Source organism: Pan troglodytes, chromosome 2 (genome assembly GCF_028858775.2).
Source record: "Pan troglodytes isolate AG18354 chromosome 2, NHGRI_mPanTro3-v2.0_pri, whole genome shotgun sequence".
Lineage (NCBI taxonomy): Eukaryota > Metazoa > Chordata > Mammalia > Primates > Hominidae > Pan > Pan troglodytes.
In genome coordinates, this window is record NC_086015.1 from 173,510,988 (window position 1) to 173,534,827 (window position 23,840).

General features: G+C 42.4%; 1 protein-coding gene across 3 annotated transcripts in view; it reads left to right on the forward strand.

Annotated features, from left to right (window-relative positions):
• The first annotated feature begins 554 nt into the window (after positions 1-554).
• The window catches only part of SKIL (SKI like proto-oncogene), a 38,959-nt gene continuing 15,673 nt past the window's right edge, over positions 555-23,840 (forward strand). Inside the window, exons 1-2 of one of the 3 annotated variants that reach the window (XM_016942294.4) lie at positions 555-898; positions 2,830-4,560. In XM_016942294.4, the coding sequence (XP_016797783.1) occupies positions 3,463-4,560 (1,098 nt within the window). In that variant the 5' untranslated portion in view covers positions 555-898; positions 2,830-3,462. Of the gene's footprint in view, positions 899-1,087; positions 1,382-2,829; positions 4,561-23,840 lie in introns of those variants that run through there. The other 2 variants (XM_054681245.2, XM_054681244.2) reach the window with 2 other exon arrangements.

Here is a 23,840-nt window from a genome sequence, read left to right on the forward strand (position 1 = left end):
CCCTCGGGCAGGAGGCCCCGCGGGGGCGAGGGGCAGCCCAGGAGGGAGGTCCCGCGGGGGCGGGGAGCAGAGCCGGCCCCGGGGGCCCTGCAGGGCGGCCGCCGCCCGGCTGCCTCCGGGGCGGGGCGGCCCAGCTGCGGCCCCGCAGGGGGAGGGTCGCCCGTGCCTGACCTCGGGCGGCGGCACTCTGCCGGGCGGGCACTGCCTCCGCCCTGCCGGCTGCTGGGGTCGCGCACAGTGCACCGCGCGGCTGCCCTGCCCCCTCTTCCCCGCTGCGCGGCGTCCGAGCGGCCAGGGCGCCCCCGCGTCTGGCCCATCACCACAGAGCGGCGGGTGGGGCGGGGGCGGGGCGGTGGCCCCAGACAGCCGGCTGGGCGACTAGAGGAAGGAAGGAGGGAGGGCGGCGGTGAGGGTGGGGTGGGGAGGGAACATCCTGTCTGCGCCGGGTGCACCGCAGACAGCGCCGCGCGCCAGCTTCCCAGACGGCGCGCGGGGCCAGAAGCGCCGGGCGCGCGCCTGGGGGGAGGGGCGCGCGCGCGCGAGACGACGGGGCCAGGGGGGCGCTCTGAGGAGCCACAATAGGCCAGACGGCACGCGCGTCCCCGAGGGGGCCGGGAGCCGCGAAGTGGCGGCGGCGGCGACGCCGGCGGGCCCGCGCGCGCGGCGCCGCCGCTGGCTCCGTTCCCTTCCCCTCCTCCTCCCCGCCGCCCTCGCTCTCCCCCGGGCGGCCGGAGACGGCGGCGGCGTCTGCGGGAAGCCGTGTGTCTCCGCAGTGACGTGGGCGGGCCGAGGACTCGGTGACGTCAGAGGGCTGTGTGTAGCGATGTGTGTGGGGTTCGGAGCCGCGCCGGCACAGCCGAAGGGAGCGGGCGAGCGGCGACGGCGGCGGCGGGCACAGGTGCGGCTTCGGCTTACGGCGGGGACGCGGCGGAGGCGGCGGGAGGCCAGAGGCGCTCACCCTCCTGGGAGCCCGACGGCGGCGACAGGGGCGGTGGGGAACTCACAAAGCTCGTCGAGCTTACCCGGGCACCGAGGCCCGAGTAGGGGGTTTGGATGCGCGGGTCCCGGGTGGGGTCGGGGCCAGAGGGGGTCGCTAGGCGGGTGTTCCACGGCTGATCACGTTTCGTTGGCCCCAGGCGGTGGGCGCCGGCAGGGCAGGGCGTTGTACTTGACGGGAGCCGCGGGGACCCCGGAGATCCGGACGCCCATCACCGCCCCCCTCCCCCAGTCCAGCAGCGCTCCGCGGGGATGCCCTGGTCTCGACCCCGTCCGTCAGCCCCCGGCGGCGCAGGGATCCGCGCTCGGCGCCTGAACTGCCCTGGTGTCCTCTTCGTTCTGGCCCGGGGCTGGAGGGGGGAGGTGCAGCATTAGGGGCGCTGAGGTGACACCCGAGAACTTCCCAGGGAGAGGGTGCGCGGGGAGGGGGGGGATTTCCACAGTCCTTCCCGCGGCCCCCGCGGGGGGGCGGTGTTGGGAGGGCACTTGGGGTTATCCCAGGCTCGCGGGTGGGGGTGGGGGGACTCCTCCCTTTACTTCCCTCCACCCCCTTGCACACCCACCCCCAGGCTTCCCGTGTCCCTTGTTCTCCCTCTCTCCGGGTTAGAGATAGGTGGGTGGCTTTGAGTGGGCGGAGGACTTCAGGGTTTTAGGGGCTCCCCCGTTCTAGGTCATGCCTCTTGCTCTCTTCCTTGGCCTGTGTTGAGTGAGGTGTGTTCCTGTGGTGGACGAAAGTCTGTACGATGGTTGGTGGCATTGGTCCTTAATCCTTTGGGTCTGTTTTAAGGTAAAGTGCTGAGAGTTTGGGAAGCAAAAATTTCTATTTATTGGATTTCTTTTGGCTTTTCTCTCAAGAAGGAAGTGGAAAAAGAGTCTTTTCTTTTCCCCTCTTCCTCCATTTGCATTCTTTGTGAGGTTTGTCTGCCTTGTGCTTTTTGTCCCGGATTAGTCTTGTTGAAGGATGGAGATTCCCGGGCGTGGAGTCTATAGCTTTTGGCTTCCATTAAGTAAAATCGCTAACCTTTTTTTAAGAGAAAGTTAATTTTTGCCTGCAGTCATTCCAGAAAAATAGTGTACACGGACTAGCTGAATTAATCCACTTAAAATTGTAACTTAGTTACATATGGTAGATATGTTAACTTCTATCTGATTTTTTTGGATGAAACTGTTTTTTTGTTTTTAAATAGGAGATGAAGTAATGGATTTTTTTCCTCCCTTAAAATGGCATAGCTGAGAAAGCCCCTGGTACTAATTGAGATGATCTGCTTAAGAGTCTTCATATTCTGAACTCGAAAGGCCTTTTATGTTATATTATTGCTCGCTTTACGCAACTCCAAATTGCTTTCCTATTTAAATGAATGTTCTTCTAGTAAACTGGTGTTAGATTTAAAGAAATCACTCAAGCTTCACCTTGGTAAACTGAACTCAGTTTAAGAAACTGATTTCGGCCGGGTGCGGTGGCTTACGCCTGTAATTCCAGCACTTTGGGAGGCCCGGGCGGGCGTATCACCTGTGGTCGGGAGTTCAAGACCAGCCTGACTAATATGGTGAAACCCCGTTTCTACTAAAAATACAAAAAAATTAGCCGGGTGTCGTGGCTTGCGCCTGTAGTCCCAGCTACTCCGGAGGCTGAGACAGGAAAATTGCTTGAACCCGGGAGGCGGAGGTTGCAGTATGCCGAGATCGCTGCACTTCAGCCTGGGCGACAGAGCGAGACTCCGTAAAAAAAAGAAAAAAATAAATAAATAAAAGAAACTGGTTTCAAATTGGCCCTTTGGCCTCTGGAGCAAATTCAAATGTAACTCTTCCCCAACCCCCCTTCTCTTCTTCCAGATTAATTAAAAGAAGAATGAACTATAATCCTTGAAGATAACTGGGCAGTTTTTTAAGTCGGAGGCTGTTCTTACTGGTGTGAGGATTTACACACGTCTTCAGTTTTTCAGCACAGACCAGCAGACCATCATTTTTAGAGGAAATACTCCCTCTGCCCTCCTTTTTGGTTTCCTTGGTGGTAAAGATTAAATTTGGTTGCATCATTTTGACTTGTGTTTGAGTCTAGATTTTATGGCACAAGGAATGGCATAAACTTTTCATGTGTTTTGGTTAAAACAAACCAGACCATTGCATTGACCCTGGACATCTTTAACTGAGAAATTGGTAACTTTATTTTAATATGTATATCTGAAGAATTCAAGAAAACAAAGGCATCCTCAGAGGTGTGCCTTTTTTCTTTATTATTAGAGGCAAAACGAACAATTTTATAGGATTTGTAGTGAAATTATACCAGATTATAAGGAGAACCAAAACTAAGTCGCAAAATTTATTAATTTAAGGGGCTCTCGCTTTGAAAGTTTGAGAGTAAGTTACGATAGGCATTTGTATCCATTCATTACTTTCCTCTTTTCAAATAAGCAACTAAATAGAAATGCTAATCTCAGACTTAATTATTTAACAGAAGAGTGTACCATGGAAAACCTCCAGACAAATTTCTCCTTGGTTCAGGGCTCAACTAAAAAACTGAATGGGATGGGAGATGATGGCAGCCCCCCAGCGAAAAAAATGATAACAGACATTCATGCAAATGGAAAAACGATAAACAAGGTGCCAACAGTTAAGAAGGAACACTTGGATGACTATGGAGAAGCACCAGTGGAAACTGATGGAGAGCATGTCAAGCGAACCTGTACTTCTGTTCCTGAAACTTTGCATTTAAATCCCAGTTTGAAACACACATTGGCACAATTCCATTTAAGTAGTCAGAGCTCGCTGGGTGGACCAGCAGCATTTTCTGCTCGGCATTCCCAAGAAAGCATGTCGCCTACTGTATTTCTGCCTCTTCCATCACCTCAGATTCTTCCTGGCCCATTGCTCATCCCTTCAGATAGCTCCACAGAACTCACTCAGACTGTGTTGGAAGGGGAATCTATTTCTTGTTTTCAAGTTGGAGGAGAAAAGAGACTCTGTTTGCCCCAAGTCTTAAATTCTGTTCTCCGAGAATTTACACTCCAGCAAATAAATACAGTGTGTGATGAATTGTACATATATTGTTCAAGGTGTACTTCAGACCAGCTTCATATCTTAAAGGTACTGGGCATACTTCCATTCAATGCCCCATCCTGTGGGCTGATTACATTAACTGATGCACAAAGATTATGTAATGCTTTATTGCGGCCACGAACTTTTCCTCAAAATGGTAGCGTACTTCCTGCTAAAAACTCATTGGCCCAGTTAAAGGAAACTGGCAGTGCCTTTGAAGTGGAACATGAATGCCTAGGCAAATGTCAGGGTCTGTTTGCACCCCAGTTTTATGTTCAGCCTGATGCTCCGTGTATTCAATGTCTGGAGTGTTGTGGAATGTTTGCACCCCAGACGTTTGTGATGCATTCTCACAGATCACCTGACAAAAGAACTTGCCACTGGGGCTTTGAATCAGCTAAATGGCATTGCTATCTTCATGTGAACCAAAAATACTTAGGAACACCTGAAGAAAAGAAACTGAAGATAATTTTAGAAGAAATGAAGGAGAAGTTTAGCATGAGAAGTGGAAAGAGAAATCAATCCAAGGCAAGTTTTTTATATCAATTTTTAATAATGGTAATGGTTTACTTTGAAATGAAAATTCTATGTTTAGTGTGTAACTTAACCTGTATGTTGAACATTGCTCATGCAACAACAACAAAATACCAATTGATATATTTGTATTGCAGTTTTTAGGCCATAAAGTGCTTTGCAGTATGTTTCCTCATTTGACTTTCCAAACATCCTGTGAGAGAAGTAAGACTATTATTCCATTTTTAGATAAAGTGAATGAAGCTCAGAGAGATAATATGACTTTCCCAAAATTATGTAGCCAGGGAGTGGAGGAGTTAGGGCTTCTTTTTTTTTTTTTTTTTTTTTTTTGTGCTTTTAGTAGAGGCCAGGTTTCAGCATGTTGGCCAGGCTGGTCTTGAACTCCTGACCTCGTGATCCGCCCACCTTGGCCTCCCAAAGGGCTGGGATTACATCCTTGAGCCCCTGTGTCCAGCCAGGGCTTCTTTTTCTTATCCTCTTTTGCACACATCCTGCTTCTTGACCACTACATCTGTTGTTTTTCTAGGACTCGATAATTTGCGCTTTGGTGTTATCTCCATTTGCAAATGGTACAATGGCCACAATTCCTGTGGGCTCAAAACAGCATTTTTCAGAGATACACCTATGATTTCTGATGTTTCTATGTTTGGATATTCAGGCTTGCTCAATATTTGAAACAAATGGAAAAGACATGTATCTGAAGAATTTGTGATTTGAAAGGAATAACAAAAAAAATGACAGAGTAAGGAAAAGTTATTTTAAACTAATAAAATATTAATATAAAAACCTGCCGGGGTCAGTGGCTCACACCTGTAATCCCAACACTTTGGGGAACTGAAGTAGGTGGATCACCTGAGGTCAGGAGTTTGAGACCAGCCTGGCCAACATGGTGAAATCCCATCTCTACTAAAAATACAAAAATTAGACGGATGTGGTGTCGCACACTTGTAATCCCAGCTACTCAGGAGCTGAGGCAGGAGAATCGCTTGAACCCCGGAGGCGGAGGTTGTAGTGAGCCGAGATTGTGCCATTGCGCCCCAGCGTAGGCGTCAAGAGGGAAACTCCATCAAAAAACAAAACAAAACAAACAACCCATCAACAGGTGGGAGCAATGGCTCACAATCCCAGCACTTTGGGAGGCCCAGGTGGGCAGATCACTTCAGGTCAGGAGTTTGAGATCAGCCTGGCCACCATGGTAAAACCCCATCTCTACTAAAAATACAAAAATTAGCCAGGCATGGTGGTGTGTGTTTGTAGTCCCAGCTACTTGGGAGGCTGAGCCAGGAGAATCGCTTGAACCTGGGAAGTGGAGGTTGCAGTAAGCTGAGATCACGCCACCACCGTCCATCCTGGGCGTCAGAGTAATACTCCATTTCAAAAAAAAAAAAAACACAACCACCTATCAGCCAAGGTATCATAATTTTATTTTTCCTGCTGCATTATCTAGTAGGCTAAACTATTATTTTCATTCCAAGGTTTTGAATGCCGAGGTAATGGACAAGATTGGGATTATTAAATATTTAGTTTGTTGATCGGGTTGTTTTATATTTTTTCCTATTTGACTAAAATTAATGTGTAATAACAGTTCCTAACACTAAGTGTTTAAAATGTGGCAAACATTATTCTTGAGCAGTTTTACATAGATAATTTTATTTAATTCTTAACAAGAGGTTGGCTGTGTTTCATTTAGGAACTTTGAATTTTTCCACTATTAGTTTTGATTCCTTGAAATATCCTTGCCCTTTTCTGTTTTACAGAAGAAATGAATAAAGCATATTAAATGACTGACTGAAGGTTTATTCACAGCAAAGTTAGAGCTTGGACTAGTCCTTAAGACTTGGGATCCTGAGCTTTATTCTGGTGCCTTTAAGGTTTTGAGGGAAATTTAGGTAACAGTGTAGTTTAAGACATTGGTTAAGCCTAATGAAGATAATAATTTTAGACTCATTTATGGTAGTTTGCTGCTTGCTGCTTCCAGAAGACCAGCACTTTGAAATTTCTTGCCAGTGGCTGCTAGATAAGTTTATATTCTTTAGGTGTAGTTATTAACTGATTTTTTTTTTTTGAGATAGAGTTTCGCTCTTGTTGCCCAGGCTAGAGTGCAGTGGCGCGATCTTGGCTGATTGCAGCCTCCGCCTCCTGGGTTCAAGTGATTCTCCTGCCTCAGCCTCCTGAGTCACTGGGATTACAGGCATCAGCCACCACACCCTTTAATTTTTGTTATTTTTAGCAGAGACTGGTTTCGCCATGTTAGCTAGGCTGGTCTCAAACTCCTGACCTCAGGTGATCCACCCGCCTTGGCTTCTCAAAGTGCTGGGATTACAGATGTGAGCCACTGCTCTCGGCCTATTACCTAATTTTAAATCAGGATTGACTTCAAGCCAGTGCTCAGTGTAGAACTTGCTTACAGTTGGAATTGTCCCGTGCTGAAGTTTGTGCTCAGAGATTATATTTCAAAATGTGGAATGCCCCTTTTGATATTTGTGATATCTTGCCCCCAAGCTAATTAGGTGCTGTACTTTTTTTTTTTGTAGAGACAAGTCTTGCTCTGTCGCCGAGGCTGGAGTGCAGTGGCACGATCTCGGCTCACTGCAACCTCTGCCTCCTGGGTTCAAGCAATTCTCCTGCCTCAGTCTTCCGAGTAGCTGGGACTACAGGCGCCCACCGCCACGCCCAGCTAATTTCTTTTGTATTTTAGTAGAGAGGGGGTTTCACCATGTTGCCCAGGCTGGCCTCGAACTCCTGAGCTCAGGCAATGCGCCTGTCTCTGCCTCCCAAAATGCTAGGATTACAGGCGTGAGCCACCATGCCCAGTGGTGGTCTACTCTTACATGTCTGTTGGAGGCCACATTTGCCAGATATTGTTGCTCCAGTCTTTTTTTTTTTTTTTTTTTTGAGACGGAGTTTCGCTTTTATTGCCCAGGCTGGAGTACAATGGCGCGATCTCGGTTCACTGCAATCTCCACCTCCCAGATTCAAGTGATTCTGCTGTCTCAGCCTCCCAAGTAGCCGGGGTTACAGGTGCCCACCACCATGCCTAGCTAGTTTTTTGTATTTTTAGTAGAGATGGGATTTTACAGCCTAGCCGGCTGGTCTTAACTCCTGACCTGAGGTGATCCGACCTCCTCGTCCTCTCAATTGCTGGGATTACAGGCATGAGCCATGGCGCCTGGCCCGCCCCAGTCTAATTATTAGTCTGACATAAGTGTATTTTGGATAAACTACTTTTCCTAATATTCTTGCTCTGTGTTTATGTGAAAAACATCTGAGAACCATGATAAAGGTTTAAAAAAAAAAAGATGATGGATTAATTTACTTAACTGAAACAATGTGCTGAGGTTTGGTTAACACTGAAACCATCCTTCGTCTGGGATGTAATCCCTTTTTGTCCCAGAATTCACTGATTTGAATACATTTTTGATTTTAGGAAGGTGTGAGATTTTTTTCTGATCTTTTTGCTGTGTTACATTTTGCAGTATTTGAATTAGTGTTTGTGGTGTATTTTGATATTGCTTGTAATTTTATGTGAATTTGAGAAATTTAAAGGAATTTAAGAAAATTTCAAACACCCATACTTTAAGAAAGATTCTTTTCTTTGGTTCATATTTAATACGTACTTGAGTGGTTGTTTTATTATGCTTACCACTTCACGTTTTAAAAACGTACTCAGAACATTGTGAAGTACAGTTATTTTTTAGGGTCTGTGAGGAATGAATGACAATATTTCCACCTCTTAGATGAGTCACGTGCTCCTGGTTGTATAACGAGAATCAGGAGTTGAATACAGGGCTTCTAACTCGAAGTTTAGTAATTTTTCACTATTTGCCCCTGAAGCACATGTTAGTAGCAGAAACTGAATTTTGAGAAACATTAACTTTTCTTATCAATTTACCTTAGTACAGGTTGAGCATCCCAAATCCAAAATCTGAAATGCTCTAAAGGCCAAAACTTTTTGAATGCTGACATGGCACTCACAGGAAATGCTCATTGGAGTATTTCAGATTTTGATTTTTGGATTTGGGATGCTCAACTGCCATATCGTACTCATATTCCAGAATCTGAAAAAATCAGAAATTCAAAATACTTTTGGTCCCAAGCATTTCTGATAAGGGATATTCAGCCTCTATGATGGTTCTCAAACTCTGTTTTAACCTGCATATAAATTTAAATACTAAGGTATTTAACTGAGAATGAGATAGTCCTTGACTGAGGAACAGTTTTTATTTTCTTCTGTGAGTCATTGAGTTGGTTGCCAAACAAGCCAAATTGACCCAGAGGGAGCTCATTTTAAAAAGTCAAACTAGGCTTTTTTTTTGATATGGAGTTTCGCTCTTGCGCCCAGGCTGGAGTGCAATGGTGTGATCTTGGCTCACTGCAACCTCCGCCTCCTGGATTCAAGCGATTGTCCTGCCTCAGCCTCCAAAGTAGCTGCAATTACAGGCGCCTGCCACCATACCCAGCTAATTTTTAAATTTTTAGTCGAGACGGGGTTTCACCATGCTGGCCAGGCTGATCTTGAACTCCTGACCTCAGATGATCCACCTGCCTCGGCCTCCCAAAGTGCTGGGATTACAGGCATGAGCCATTGCGCCTGGCCTTTTTTTTTTTTTTTTTTTTTTTTTTAAGACTGTACTAAATATATTAACGTGTTATGTAAAGGACCTGATGTTTAGTGTGAATACTGACATGATTTGACATGTGTATATAGTTTATGTAATCAAAGTATTGCTTTTGGATTAAAAAAAGTCCTGAAACTCAGTAAGTTGTTTGAAATGAAACAACTTAATTATTTTACAATTATAAAATATGTAATATATTAATACATTTTAATGTTAATAAATTGTAATATCTTGTAAATTATAAATAATTTGAAATGAGACAACTTAATTAAATATAGCTAATAACTCTTTCTTACTCAAGTCGCCATAAGAAATATACTTGATTTTAGGCCAGGCGCGGTGGCTCACGCCTGTAATCCCAGCATTTTGGGAGGCTGAGGTGGGTGGATCACCTGAGGTCAGGGGTTCGAGACCAGCCTGGCCAATATGGTGAAACGCCATCTCTACTGAAAATACAAAAGTTAGCAGGGCATGGTGGCACACGCCTGTAATCCCAGCTACTTGGGAGGCTGAGGCAGGAGAATAGCTTGAACCCAGGAGGTGGAGGTTTCAGTGAGCTGAGTTCACACCATGCCCTTCATCCTGGGTGACAGAGTGAAACTCTGTCTCAAAAAAAAAATATACACACACACACACACACTTGATTTTAGATCTGCCTATGTTGTTCTACAGAATGTTGTCAAGTTACTTACCTGATACGAGCTTTTTGTGTTTTTTATTGGAATAATCATTATTGTACTTTAAACTGTATAAATACATGCAAACATCACATTCCTGATTCTTTTTCACATCTTCAGTGGATATTCAGCAAAATCAGGAGTAGATCAAATTTATGTAAACAAAAATAGAAAATTAAAATAAATTTGATCTAATTCTAATTTTTTTGAATATTATGTTTGTATGAAAAAAAGATCAACAGGCAAATTAATCATTTGTAAATAAAATTTGAAGAGTAATGTTTACTTAAGATTATTTTCAAACATATTGGAAGTGGTCATTTGTTGTAGGTGATTCTTCACTTTTTTTTTTTTTGTTTATTTTTTTGAGACGGAGTCTCGCTCTGTCGCCCAGGCTGGAGTGCAGTGGCGCGATCTCAGCTCACTGCAAGCTCCACCTCCCAGGTTCACGCCATTCTCCTGCCTCAGCCCCCTGAGTAGCTGGGACTACAGGTGCCCATCACCACGCCTGGCTAATTTTTTCTATTTTTTTAGTAGAGATGGGGTTTCACCGTGTTAGCCAGGATGGTCTCGATCTCCTGACCTCGTCATCCTCCCAAAGTGCTAGGATTACAGGCGTGAGCCACTGCGCCTGGCCGATTCTTCCCTACTGTAGCATGTGGCTGACAGTCTCCACTTTACTAAGTTAAGAACTATATATACCCTTTTTTTTTTTTTTTTTATTGAGACGGAGTTTCGCTCTTGTTGCCCAGGCTGGAGTGCAATGGCGCAGTCTTGGCTCACTGCAACTTCCGCCTCCCAGGTTCAAGCAATTCTCCTGCCTCAGTGTCCCTAGTAGCTGGGATTACAGGTGCTTGCCACCACGCCCAGCTAATTTTTTGTATTTTTAGTAGAGATGGGGTTTTCACTATGTTGGCCAGGCTGGTCTCGAACTCCTGATCTCAGGCAATCCACCAGCCTCAGTCTCCCAAAGTGCTGGGATTACAGGCGTGAGCCACCGTGCCTGGCTAAAATTTAAACGTTTAACATTTAGACTGGACTACTCTTAGGTAAGTAAAATATTTTAGTTTTTAATCTACTTGGGGGGAAAAATCTCTATAGATTACTTATGATACAAACAGATGACCTAAAGATAGCAACTTAAAAAATTTTTTTTCCCTGAAAGCGTATTAGCCGTTTGAGAGTTTAATTTTGCATTTTTGTTTCACTTCTTCATTTCTGTAGAGATCACTGGAGTAATAATAGTACAAAATATTTCTCCCCTCTTGCAAGCTTTTAATTATACTTGTATTAGGCAGCGTATTTGTCAGTATAAACCTAATTGAGATAAGGAACAGTAGAATGGGCAACTACAAAGAGTTGTGTTGGGACAGAATGTGATCTGGTAATAATTGTGGTGGATTTGATGGTGATTTGCTACCCCAGTGATACAGATTACATTTTGCAATTAGCAAAATTTTTGATCAAGTGGGGATAAGTTGAGAGTCAGATGAAGTATTTGTGCTCATATGAGGGACCATTATGAATACTTTTGTCTTACTTTCTAAAATTAGTAACTGTTCCCACTAGTTTACAGAGTTTTTTTTCTATTTTTTTGGAACCGAGTTCAAAGCCTGGCATGTCAAAGGCACTCAATTAAATTTTTCTTTTTTTAACTGAATAGATTTTTGAAAAATAACAGTAAACTATATTTTAGAATATTTGGATTTTCTTTTAAAGATGGCTTAACCTTTAAACAGATACAATTTGCGCATAAACTGTTAATATAATTCATCAAACAAGAGAATGAGCATTTTGGAAGTTAAGAGCCTTTACTGCAGAAATGTAGGATGGTATTTCAAACTACTATTGAAATATTATGTATTTGAGTCCTCCTTTCCTCATTTTCTTATCTAGAATTATATTTCTGAGACAAACAAGATAACTGAATATTGGGTTCAAATGTATCTCATTTATAGTTTTTTTTACACAGTAATTACAGTAGTTGGATATTTGCTTACTAAAATGAAGTGTGCAAGAAGAAAGTGTGAAACAGTTTTTTAATTATAGAAGCATTTTCTGAATTATTTCATTATTTTCGACTTGTTACCCAAAAAGATACATTGATTGGAGATAGTGCCCATTCCATTTATTCGGTTGATACCACATTGGGGTTTTGAATGATGGAGACCAATCCAGACCTGCTTAGATTGGATAAGGTTTTGTTTAGTGCCTTTCTCATTTTTTACAAAACGACTTTTATAATAACTTCAGAGTAATCAAGTTTTTGGAGCTCATTCTGTTAATAACAGGATATGTGGACCCTCCCTATCCCTGGCATTTTTTTTTTTTTTTTTTGAAATCTCTAGAGTGGCTTTGCAAATAGTGCCCCCTGTGGTTTAGGAAATACAGTCTCTTTATTTTTATTATTAAAAAATAGAATTGTTAGCATATGATTTTTGAAAGTTAGAAATTTATCCTTTTTGTTTGAGAAATGGGAAAAAACTTAGAAACTTTAAAGAAGAAAAACAAAAAAGAGATGGCCGTGTTTTCAGAGTAGGCCTGGATCATCATAGTCAGCCAGTAGTTTTCTCGTAGCAGTGCATATGTTATCATTTATGCCACTGGGAAACCAAAGAAGTAATCAAGAATTGGGCTAATTTTTTTTTTTGATAAGGAGTTTTGCTTTTGTAGCTCAGGCTGGAGTGCAATAAGGCAATCTCGGCTCACTGCAACCTCCGCCTCCTGGGTTCAAGTGATTCTCATGCCTCAGCCTCCCTAGTAGCTGGAATTACAGTCATGTGCCACCATAGCTGGCTAATTTTTGTATTTTTTGTAGAGATGTGGTTTCACCATATTGGTCAGGCTGATCTCGAACTCCGTACCTCAGGTGATCTGCCTGTCTCAGCCTCCCAAAGTGCTGGGATTACAGGCGTGAGCCACCGCACCCAGCGAATTGGGCTAATTTTAATCCCTTTAGAATTCTGGGAGTGGAAAGTGATTGTCGAGCCAGAATTCAGTTTGTTCCTAGTAAAGGGGTAGAACTTGTTTGAGAATAGCTTTGGTAATAGCTTGAATCTGTATTTTGTTCACATATAGAATTTTATTCTACTGGGATTCATATTACATAAAATAAGGATTTTATTAGACTCTAGAAAGCAAAAGAATATATAAACAATGCATCTTGTTGTAAGATGTGATTTGCTTCCGGCTGCGCGCGGTGGCTCACGCCTGTAGTCCCAGCACTTTTGGGAGGCTGAGACGGGCGGATCATGAGGTCAAGAGATCGAGACCATCCTGGCCAACATGGTGAAACCCCGTCTCTACTAAAAATACAAAAAATTAGCCGGGCGCGGTGGCAGGCGCCTGTAGTCCCAGCTACTCGGGAGGCTAAGGCAGGAGAATGGCGTAAACGCGGGAGGCGGAGCTTGCAGTGAGCCGAGATCGCACCACTGCACTCCAGCCTGGGAGACAGAGCGAGACTCCGTCTCAAAAAAATAAAATAAAATAAAATGTGGTTTGCTTCAATCACTAACTCATTATATTAGGCAGAAAGAATGAATAGGAAAGATATAAAATTAGTTTGAGTCCTTTTGATTTCATGACTTCTAGACTTAAGAGTGGATCACAGAAATATGTAATATTTCTATATATACATATATATGTATATATATATAGAGAGAGAGAGAGCGAGAGAGGCCCCCCCCTCCCAGAGCAGGAGTTCATCTTATAGTCTTACAGTCTTCTTATATCTTACAGTCTGCGACTCTAGAATGTGGTAGATGCCTAATAAAGGTTTGGATAACAGTGAAGTCTAAGTGGCCCTATAAAGTTACCAGTGATTCTCGAAGAGGGAAACAGGTTTAGTTTTAAAGCAGCATTTCGTTTTTATTTGTGATGTTGAATTTATTTTGAGATTTCAAATGGCATTAAAAGTATATATTTTGCATTTTTTATGGGAACAAGGAATTAAAAAGCTTAAGAAACTTACTAAAAGTTTGGGTAACATAGTTTGACCCTGTCTTTACAAAAGATTGAAAAAAACAATTAGCTGGGCTTGGTGGGGCCTGCCTGTAGTCCCAACTACTTGTGGGGCTGAGATGGGAGTATCGCTTGAGTTGGGGAGGTTGAGACAGCAGTGAGCTGTGATGGCACCACTGCACTCCAAGCTTGGGCAACAGAGCAAGACCCTGTTTTTCTCAAAAAAACAAGACAAAACAAAACTTAATAAAAATGATTTAAGACTTTTATGCTTTTTATAGTCTATGTTAAATTTGTGTGATTATGAAAACAATATAGGCCCATTGTAGTAAATACTAAGAAAGTAAAAAGAAGAAAACACAATTTCCTCATAATTGCACCATGTGATAACTGCCTCTGGAATTTATTCATTTGCGTATGTAATTGTAACTGTGTTTGTGCAAAAGCATTTCTAGAGTGCATAAGTATTAATAAAGGAGTAGTAGGCCTGGTGCGGTGGCTAACGCCTGTAATCCCAGCACTTTGGGAGGCCAAGGCAGACAGATGATTTGAGGTCGGGAGTTCGAGACCAGCCTGGCCAACATGGTGAAACCCCATCTCTACTAAAAATAATAATAAAAAAAATAGCTGGGCATGGTGGCACACGCCTGTAATTAGAGCTACTTGGGAGGCTGAGGCAGGAGAATTGCTTGAACCCAGGAGTCAGAGGTTGCAATGAGCGGAGATCGTGCTACTGCACTCCAGCCTGGGCAACAGAGTGAGACTCTGTCTCAAAAAAAGAAAAAGAAAAACAAAAGGAGTAGTTACTGGAATAATACTTTTGGACCAATTTTAAGACAGTTCATTTAGAGCAGTGTTTTTCTAACTGCAATTTGTCATTCATGTAGCCATCTCAAGCAGGGTTCCATAAGGGGAGATTTAAGCACTACAGAAAATGAATTGAGTGCTGGTTTTGTCATTTCTCCCAGTGATGGTACTGGTACCATTCTAAATGCACTGGAGAGAAGGTAATTCATTACATGCAATGGATGCCTTGGGGCATTTTAAATTCTCCTGAGAACCTCAATTGAAAACCGCCAGGAGGGTCATGAAATCAATTTAGTGGGTCACCAGCATTAAAAAACATAAAAACCTGAAGTAGAATAAAATGGAAAATAGAGGACATTGCACATAGTAAGATTAATCAATCTCTGTTTTGATATTGCCAGTTTACATTATTTGAAGGCCAGAATAATCCAGGACTGTAAATTGTTAAGCATATATGCTAAAATGAGATAGAAAAGTAAAGCCTTAGAATTATACAGATTAAAATTTTTGACAAATAGTGGAAAATAATGTGTATGACACTGAGATTTCCATGTAGTTGCAGTATTAAGTTTATTGGGCATCACAGACCTTCAGTATAAAATGTCACAGGATTAACAGGATTTTTATCAGTGTATTTTTCTTCAAGTTGTAAAGGGGATGTTATATTACCAACTTTGCATGGCTTTGTTTCCATTAAGGACTCCAAATAATAGTTGCAAAATTATTACAAGAACTCGAGCCTTTGCATTTTCTGTGAGCATTTTTAAGTATCTCAAACCTAAAATTGGCTTTGTGAGGTAGGTGGTATGATCTTTCAGCCTGTGGAAACAGCTGCCATTGCTGTGACTCCTGACGATCTGTTTTTGATCAGCTAGTGCAGATGCTTAGATCATACTGTCCCAGTTTTGCATTAATTTGATCAATTCTATTGATTACAGAGAAGTGAGGCCCAAGACTGAGCCTTGAAATCTCTAAGTAGCTATTTGCTACCTTGTAACACTGTTCTGTTTCATTTGTTGAAACACTTACTCACAACATGTTGGAAGTATTAAGGAAACCTGATAGTGTACTGAGGGATTCTGTTTCTTTCAGTAAGAGTTGTTGGCAGCTATCTGGTAGGGTGTCTTTATACTTCTGAAATCATTTATTGACCACTTGAATGTTTTAGTATTATACACAGCAAAAAGACCCTGATGAGATATATTCACTTCCTGTGTATCCAGTCATATGTTTAGTAAGGTTGCTAATGATTTATTTTGGGTCAGAACAAAGTAATGTGCATTTCATATGCATTATATTTTATTTCTTGTGTAAATATGCCATTAGGGAGATAGATTATTAAATTTACCAACCTACACTACTGCTTCTGTCTTATGAACACAAATTTAAAAATTAATCTTTATCACTTATAGCACTTTAAAAATTCTGTTTTTAGAAATAATTTTCACTTTTTTTTTTTTTTTTGAGACAGAGTCTCACTCTGTTGCCCAGGCTGGAGTTCAGTGGCGTGATCTCGGCTCACAGCAACCTCGACAACCTCCACATCCCAGGTTCAAGCGATTCTCTTGTTGCAGCCCCCTCGGTAGCTGGGACTACAGGCATGCACCACCAGGCCCGGCTAATTTTTTAAATTTATTTTTATTTTTTAGATAGTCTTGCTATGTCGCCCAGGCTGGAGTGCAGTGGTGTGATCTCGGCTCACTACATCCTCCACCTCCTGGGTTCAAGCGATTCTTCTGCCTCAGCCTCCTAAGTAGCTGGGATTACAGGCGTGAGCCACCGCGCCCAGCCTTTATGCCCGGCTAATTTTATATTTTTAGTAGAGACAGGGTTTCACCATGTTGGCCGGGCTGGTCTCGAACTCCTGACCTCAGGTGATCCTCCCGCCTTGGCCTCCCAAAGTGCTGGGATTACAGGTGTGAGTCACTGTGCCCGGCCTTCCGGCTCATATATTTGTAAAAAGGCTTAATTCTGATTTTTGTTGGAATTTTGGAATTCCCACTAGTGTTTTGAGGCATTATCTTGGTTTCTTTAGTTCATTAATGTTTGTCATTAGGACTTAATTAAAGATCAAAATAGTAATCTGATGCTGTAATTAAAAATTAGAGTGCCACCTAAAAGCAAGATTTAGTATTTGAAAATAAGTTCCAGCTTGGGCAACATAGTGCAACCCCTGTCTCTACAAAAAAAATTAAAAAAAATTAGTCAGGCTTGGTGGCATGGGCCAATAGTCCTAACTACTCTGGAGGCTGAGGCATGAGGATCCCTTGAGCCCAGGAGTTGAAGGATGCAGTGAGCTATAATTATACCACTGTACCCCAGAGCAAGACCCTGTCTCAAGGGAAAAAAAAATGTCTAAGAATTTTAAAGGGTTTTTTTTGGTACAAATTCGAATATTTGTATGAATAATGCTGAGCAGGTGGAATAGCTTTTGTATTTAGAAAGTAGTGACAAGAAGTTTTTTGTAAATGAAATCAAGCTCTCTAAATTATTTTTCATTATGAGACTGATTAGCATCGTATCACTAAAATAGAGTGGTTCTTCATTAGGAAATCTGATTATCAAAGGGTCATGTATACAGAATAAGCATAGGAAGGTGCAGAAATTTAGAGAAACTTTCATAAAATGTTTCTTAGTTTTTACTTATTTTATATTTTTTTACTGTATATTTTGGAATTGTTTAAATTGTGCATTCATAGACATTTGGAGTTTTATGACCTAAGAGAAAGAACCTTTGGAATGAAATTTATGTGTCTGAAATTTTGCTTATATGTTTGAACTGAGGATGCTATCTGTTCATTTTGGGGTAAATAATGATGGGGAAATTGGGTAATAAGAGCATTTTGAAATGTTAAGGTTCTAACTTAAGCTACTAAATGATCCACTTCTTTGGCAAGTTATATAATGTATTGTATTTTAAAATTTAAATACACATAAAAATAAATGATTCCTATGTTGAAAGGTAAGATACCAGGCAGTAGATACTCATAATTTGGTATCTAATTTTTATTCCTGATTAGTAGCATTACTGCTGAACCATTTAATTATATTGTTCTTTTTTTGAAAACCTAATTTGTATGTTGACACAAATGCAGAATAGATGAGAAAATCTGGCATGCCTCTGAATGTTTTGTTGTATCATAAACATTGTGCTTTTCTTAATTGTTTTTAACATACAGTTAGGATAATTTGTTATAAATGTGTTTATGGCTTACCACAGCATATTAGGTAAAATTAGCTTGCAACATTTTATCATGGTTAGTGTTGCGCGTGTCCCCATCATTTGTATTGTTTAATTTATATCTCTGATAAAATGCAGCCTTAGAAACTGTTGGGCTTCCTTGGTGCTTCATGGAGTAGAGGGATATCAAACGTGAAAGAGACCAAGAGTTTTGTGGTAGCAGAATAACCTTGTAAAAGGCTACCTTGGGAATTAATGAGCTGCACTGTCATTCAGAATTCATTCAACAAATATCTATTGTGTCCCTACTACATGCTAGGCATATAGTGCTAGGTACAAAGGTAAGGCTGGTTCTTGACCTCAAGCTGCTGTTTAAGCAGAGGCTGCGTAGCCACTTAACAGGGATTTTAAATAGGGAATTCAGACATTGGCTAGGGGACTATGCTAGGTGATCTTTAAGATTCCTTAGAAGCTCTAGTCTGACTCTTACTGGGTTGGTCAAGACTAGGAAATAAAGAATAGGAGCTAAGAGGGATGACTGTTTAAAAATAAAGGAATGTGCTAGCAGTTATTTAAGGTGGCACCTGAAGTTTAGAGACACAGAAATAAATAGATGCTAGGTTTGGCTCATGAGTAAAGATAAAACTTACTCTTATAAATCAAACTGTAGGGTTTTGAAATGAACTTGATCAAAATTGAGTCAGATTTCAAGTCAAGGTCTTTGAGCAAATTTAGAATTTGCTTGATATTCTGAAGATTTGAGATTCCAGTATTCATTATAGGAAAAACTTTAAAATATATAAATCAATTTTAGTAATTTTATATTTTTTTCTTTTTCTTTTTTTGAGACAAGCCCCACACTGTTGCCTAGGCTGCAGTGCAGTGGCAGAATCATAGCTCACAGCAACCTCAAACCTGCCAACTTCAACTGATTCTCCCACCTCAGTCCCCTGAGTAGCTGAGACTACAGGCATGCGTCACCACGGCTGGCCAATTAAAAACAATTTTTTTTGTAGAGATGGGGGTCTCTCTATGTTGTCCAGGCTGGTTTCGAACTGCTGGACTCAAGCAGTCCTTGTGCCTTGGCCTCCTAAAATTCCGGGGCTATAGGTGTGAGCCACTGGGTAGGGCCAATTTTAGTAGTTTTAATTAAAAAAATCTGGAAACAATTGATTTCTTGGGCAGTACATCTAGAATTCTTTCAGCTATAACACTTATTTAAAGAGGAGCTTTCTTTGTTTTTTAACAAATGATGTCTAGAAAAGAAATTCTCATTTAATTCAAGCTGATTTTCCTTTTTTTTTTTTTTTTTGAGACGGAGTTTCACTCTCTTGCCCAGGCTGGAGTGCAGTGGCGCAATCTCAGCTCACTGCAACCTCCACCTCCTGGGTTCAAGTGATTCTCCTGCCTCAGCCTCCCGAGTAGCTGGGATTACAGGGATGCGCCACCATGCCCAGCTAATTTTTTTTGTACTTATTAGAGATGGGGTTTCACCATTTGGTCAGGCTGGTTTCGAACTCCTGACCTCAAATGATCCACCCACCTCGGCCTCCCAGAGTGCTGGGATTACAGGTGTGAGCCACTGTTCCTGCCCTCAAACTGATCTTAAATTTTACTGATTTGTTAGAATGAACTTATCCTCATTCATTAACACCTCTTTGGTCATGTAGAGCTGGGGTGCAAAATGTTCTACCCATTAAGCTACTTTTTAAAAGCATTGTGTTTTTTTAAAAAACTGTTTTCATGAATTGTAAAATGTCTGAAAAAGTTTTGAATCTAAGTGGTATACAGAACATAATTTAGCTATGTCATGTTGACTCAAGAGTTTTTATTTTTTTAACGAGACAGGGTCTGGCTCTGTCACCCAGGCTGGAGTGCCATGGAGCAATCTCAGCTCACTGCAACCTCTGTTTCCTGGGCTCAAGTGATCCTCCTGCCTTAGCCTCCCAAGTAGCTGGGACTACAGGCACACACCACCTTGCCTGGCTAATTTTTGTATTATTATTAGAGATGGGGTTTTGCCTTGTTGCCCAGGCCAGTCTCAAACTCCTGAGCTGAAGCAGTCTGCCCACTTTGGCCTCCCAAAGTGCTAGGTAATATCACAGATGTGAGCCGTTGCGCCTGGCCAACTCAAGATTCTTAAACATTAATTACCATACTTTGTTGAATTGGGGTAGGGGACAATTGAGATATATTAAATTATTTGCCCCGGTCTATGCTAAAGCCTTTACTCAGATTGTCTTGCTTTTTGAAGCAGTTTTTGTGTTTGCATCTTGTAATTTTCCTCTCTCCTTAGGCTGTCAGCTGTCACTTAGCATCTATCATTTAGTATTTGTTGCCAGAAGTCAGTTCCCTTTCTTACTGCTATAACTAAGCTATAGGCTGAGGAACTATGTAAATAAGTGATCGGTTTGTTTTATAAATAAGCAGTGGAATTTGCCCAGATTCTGAATATTAGTTCAAAATGTGATGTTTCTTTTTCTGTTTTCCTTTTTTTTTTTGAGATGGAGTTGCACTTTGTTGCCCAGGCTGGAGTGCAGTGGAGCGATCTCAGCTCACTGCAACCTCTGTTCCCCTGTTTCAGTTGATTCTCCTGTCCTCCCAAAGTGCTGGGTTTATAGGCATGAGCCACTGTGCCCAGGCCTTTTTTTTTTTTTTTTAATTCCACATTTACATATCATGTAGAGACCTTCACTGAATATTCAACTCTTAAATCTTTTAAAAATATTAATCTTTTTCCTATAATTTTGAGGTCTTATTAGTCTTTCAAATTCATTGCTCAATAATTCTTTTTTTTTTTTTTTTTGAGACAGAGTCTCACTCTGTCACCCAGGCTGGAGTGCAGTGGCACGATCTCGGCTCACTGCAACCTCCGCCCTCTGAGTTCAAGCGATTCTCCTGCCTCAGCCTCCTGAGTAGCTGGGATTACAGGCGCCTGCTGCCGCACCCGACTACTTTTTTTTTTTTGTATTTTTAGTAGAGACGGGGTTTCACCATCTCGGCCAGGCTGGTCTTGAACTCTTGATCTCGTGATCCACCCGCCTTGGCCTCCCAAAGTGCTGGGATTACAGGTGTGAGCCACTGTGCCTGGCCTAATTCTTAACAAAAATAAAGATCTCCCACATACATATTTTTTTCTTTTTTTCTTTTTGAGACACAGCCTTGCTCTGTCACCCAGGCTGGAGTGCAATGGCGCCGTCTCGGCTCACTGCAGTCTCCACCTCCCAGGTTCAAGCGATTCTCCTGCCTCAGCCTCCTGAGTAGCTAGGATTACAGCGGCGTACCACCACACCTGGCTAATTTTCGTATTTTTAGTAAGACAGGGTTTCACTATATTGGCCAGGCTGGCCTTGAACTCCTGACCTCGTGATTTGCCTGCCTTGGCCTCCCAAAGTGCTGGGATTACAGGCGTGAGCCACCGTGCCCTGCCTAGTTTTGTCCTTTAGTTGGCCCTAAATCATCTCCTGACTGATCAGATTTTAAGATACATATTCTAAGAGCTGTTTCCTTTCTGTTTTCAGCCTGTTTTGTTGAGGGCAGTGGGTTACTTGTCAGATCTCTCCCAGGTTTCTTCATTCTCATTGATTTCCTCCATTAGTAGGATCTCAGTAATCAAACCAGAGTTTGGATAGTTTAGAGTTGATTTTGTTTTAATCACTACTGCTTAACATCCAGAGATCTGTTTGCAGTCCTTAGTTTCTTGGTTCCAAACTGGAATATTGGGATATCAGGCAAAACAGCTTTGCTACTTTCCTAATTTGTTGGTGTTTAATGGCTCTCCACTATATGTGGTTTTATTCATTATTGAATGAAGTTGTCATTCCCCATACAGAAGGAATTGGGAATTGGACTCTCTCTTTTTTTTTTTTTTTTTTTTGGAGACAAAGTCTTGCTCTGTCACCCAGGTTGGAGTGCAGTGGCGCGAACTCAGCTCACTGCAACCTCTGCCTCCCGGATTCAAGTGATTCTCCTGCCTCAGCCACCCAAGTAGGTGGGATTACAGGCAGTCACCACCATGTCCAGCTAATTTTTGTAGAAACGGCGTTTCTCTATGTTGGCCAGGCTGGTCTCAAACTCCTGACTTCAGGTGATCCACCTCCCTCAGCCTCCCAAAGTTACAGGCATGAGCTGCCGCACCCGACCGGAATTGGAGCTTCTTTTATTTTTTTATTATTATTTTTTAATCTTGAGATGGATTCTGGCTCAGTTGCCCAGGCTGGAGTGCGGTGGTGCAATCTCGGCTTACTGCAGCCTCCGCCTCCTGGGTTCAAGTGATTCTCCTGCCTCAGCCTCCCGAGTAGCTGGGATTACAAGTGTGTACCACCACGCCCAGCTAATTTTTGTATTTTTAGTAGAGACTGGGTTTCGCTATGTTGGCCAGGCTGGTCTCTTGCTCCTGACCTCAGGTGATCCACCCTTCTCGGCCTCCCAAAATGCTAGGATTACAGGCATGAGCCACTGCGCCTGGCCATGGAACCTCTTAAAGGTAGGGTTTAGAGAAATATCCAGCTCTCTTTTTTGTTTTTTCCCTTGTTTAACTCGTTCCTAATCGCATTCTCCCTCAGTTTCCTGGGTTTGTCTGAACTTCCTATTTTTGTGGGTCACCTTAACCATGCCACATTTCAGCTCTCCTTTCCTTCTTTCCCCTTTCCCTTACCAGTGAGTCTTGCCCCCCTCTTTTAAGTATCCTTTTCCCACAAAAGCAAGGTAATTTCGTATACTAGGAAATATGTAGGGGATGAAGGGAGGACAAAGTGTAAATAAAGTAAACCAAAATAAGGGAGAAGTTAGTAACCACAGATCATTTATTCTTCTTTTCTCTTCAATTTCTTTTTTTGTTTTGTTTTGTTTTTTGAGACGATTCTTGCTCTGTTGCCCAGGCTGGCGTGCAGTGGCATGATCTTGGCTCACTGCAACCTCCATCTCCTGGTTTCAAGTGATTCTCCTGTCTCAGCCTCCCAAGTAGCTGGGATTACAGGAGCGCACCACCACGCCTCGTTAAGTTTTGCGTTTTTAATAGAGATGGGGTTTTGCCACGTTGGCCATGCTGGTCTCGAACTCCTGACCTCAGGTGATCCACCCACCTCGGCCTCCCACAGTGCTGGAATTACAGGTGTGAGCCACTGAACCGAGCCCCTCTTCAATTTCTGAACGTCAGTTGTTTTCTCATCTGTAAAATGGTAATGATACCTATTTAATGGGGGATATTTGTTAGAATTAAGAATGATGTATAAAGTTCTCAGCCGGTAGATGTTCATTAAGTTACCAGTTACCTTTCTCCTTATTTTTCTTTATTTTTAGTTATAGCTCATCTTTAAGTATTAAAAAATCCTTTTTATATTTATTAGGAAATATAGTTTAATGACAAGTGTTAGCAAACTATGTGGTTTTGGATTTAATTTGGCAAAGTATTGCTGTAGAATGGTATCTAGCTAATATGCTAACAAATACTGTAGGGATGGGGTATAGTCTAGCCGATTGTAGTACAGGAATAAGAATCAATTTTCCAGTGCTGTACCTTTATAGAGTTCTATTATTTAAAATGGATTTCTGGCCAGGCTCAGTGGCTCATGCCTGTAATCCCTGCACTTTGGGAGGTTGAGGAGCAGGGATCACCTGAGGTCAGGAGTTTGAGATCAGCCTGGCCAACATGGCAAAACCCAATCTCTACTAAGAATACAAAAAATTAGCTGGGCGTGGTGGTGGGTGCCTGTAATCCCAGCTACTCAGGATACTGAAGCAGAGAATCGCTTGAACCCAGGAGGTGGAGGTTGCAGTGAGCCAAGATCGCGCCACTGCACTCCAGCCTGGGTGACAGAGCGAGACTCCATCTCAAAAAAATAAAAATAAATAAATAAAATAGATTTCATAAGTATGAAATTTGATGCAGTCATTTCTGGTACTCCATGTTAGCATGCATACTGAAACTGTTCTTGTGATGGGATAGTTCATGTGGGTGTCTCTGAGTTTCAGGTGATAATCAGGCTTCTTCAAGGGAAGACTGCCTTACTGGAAGATGACTCTTGAGAC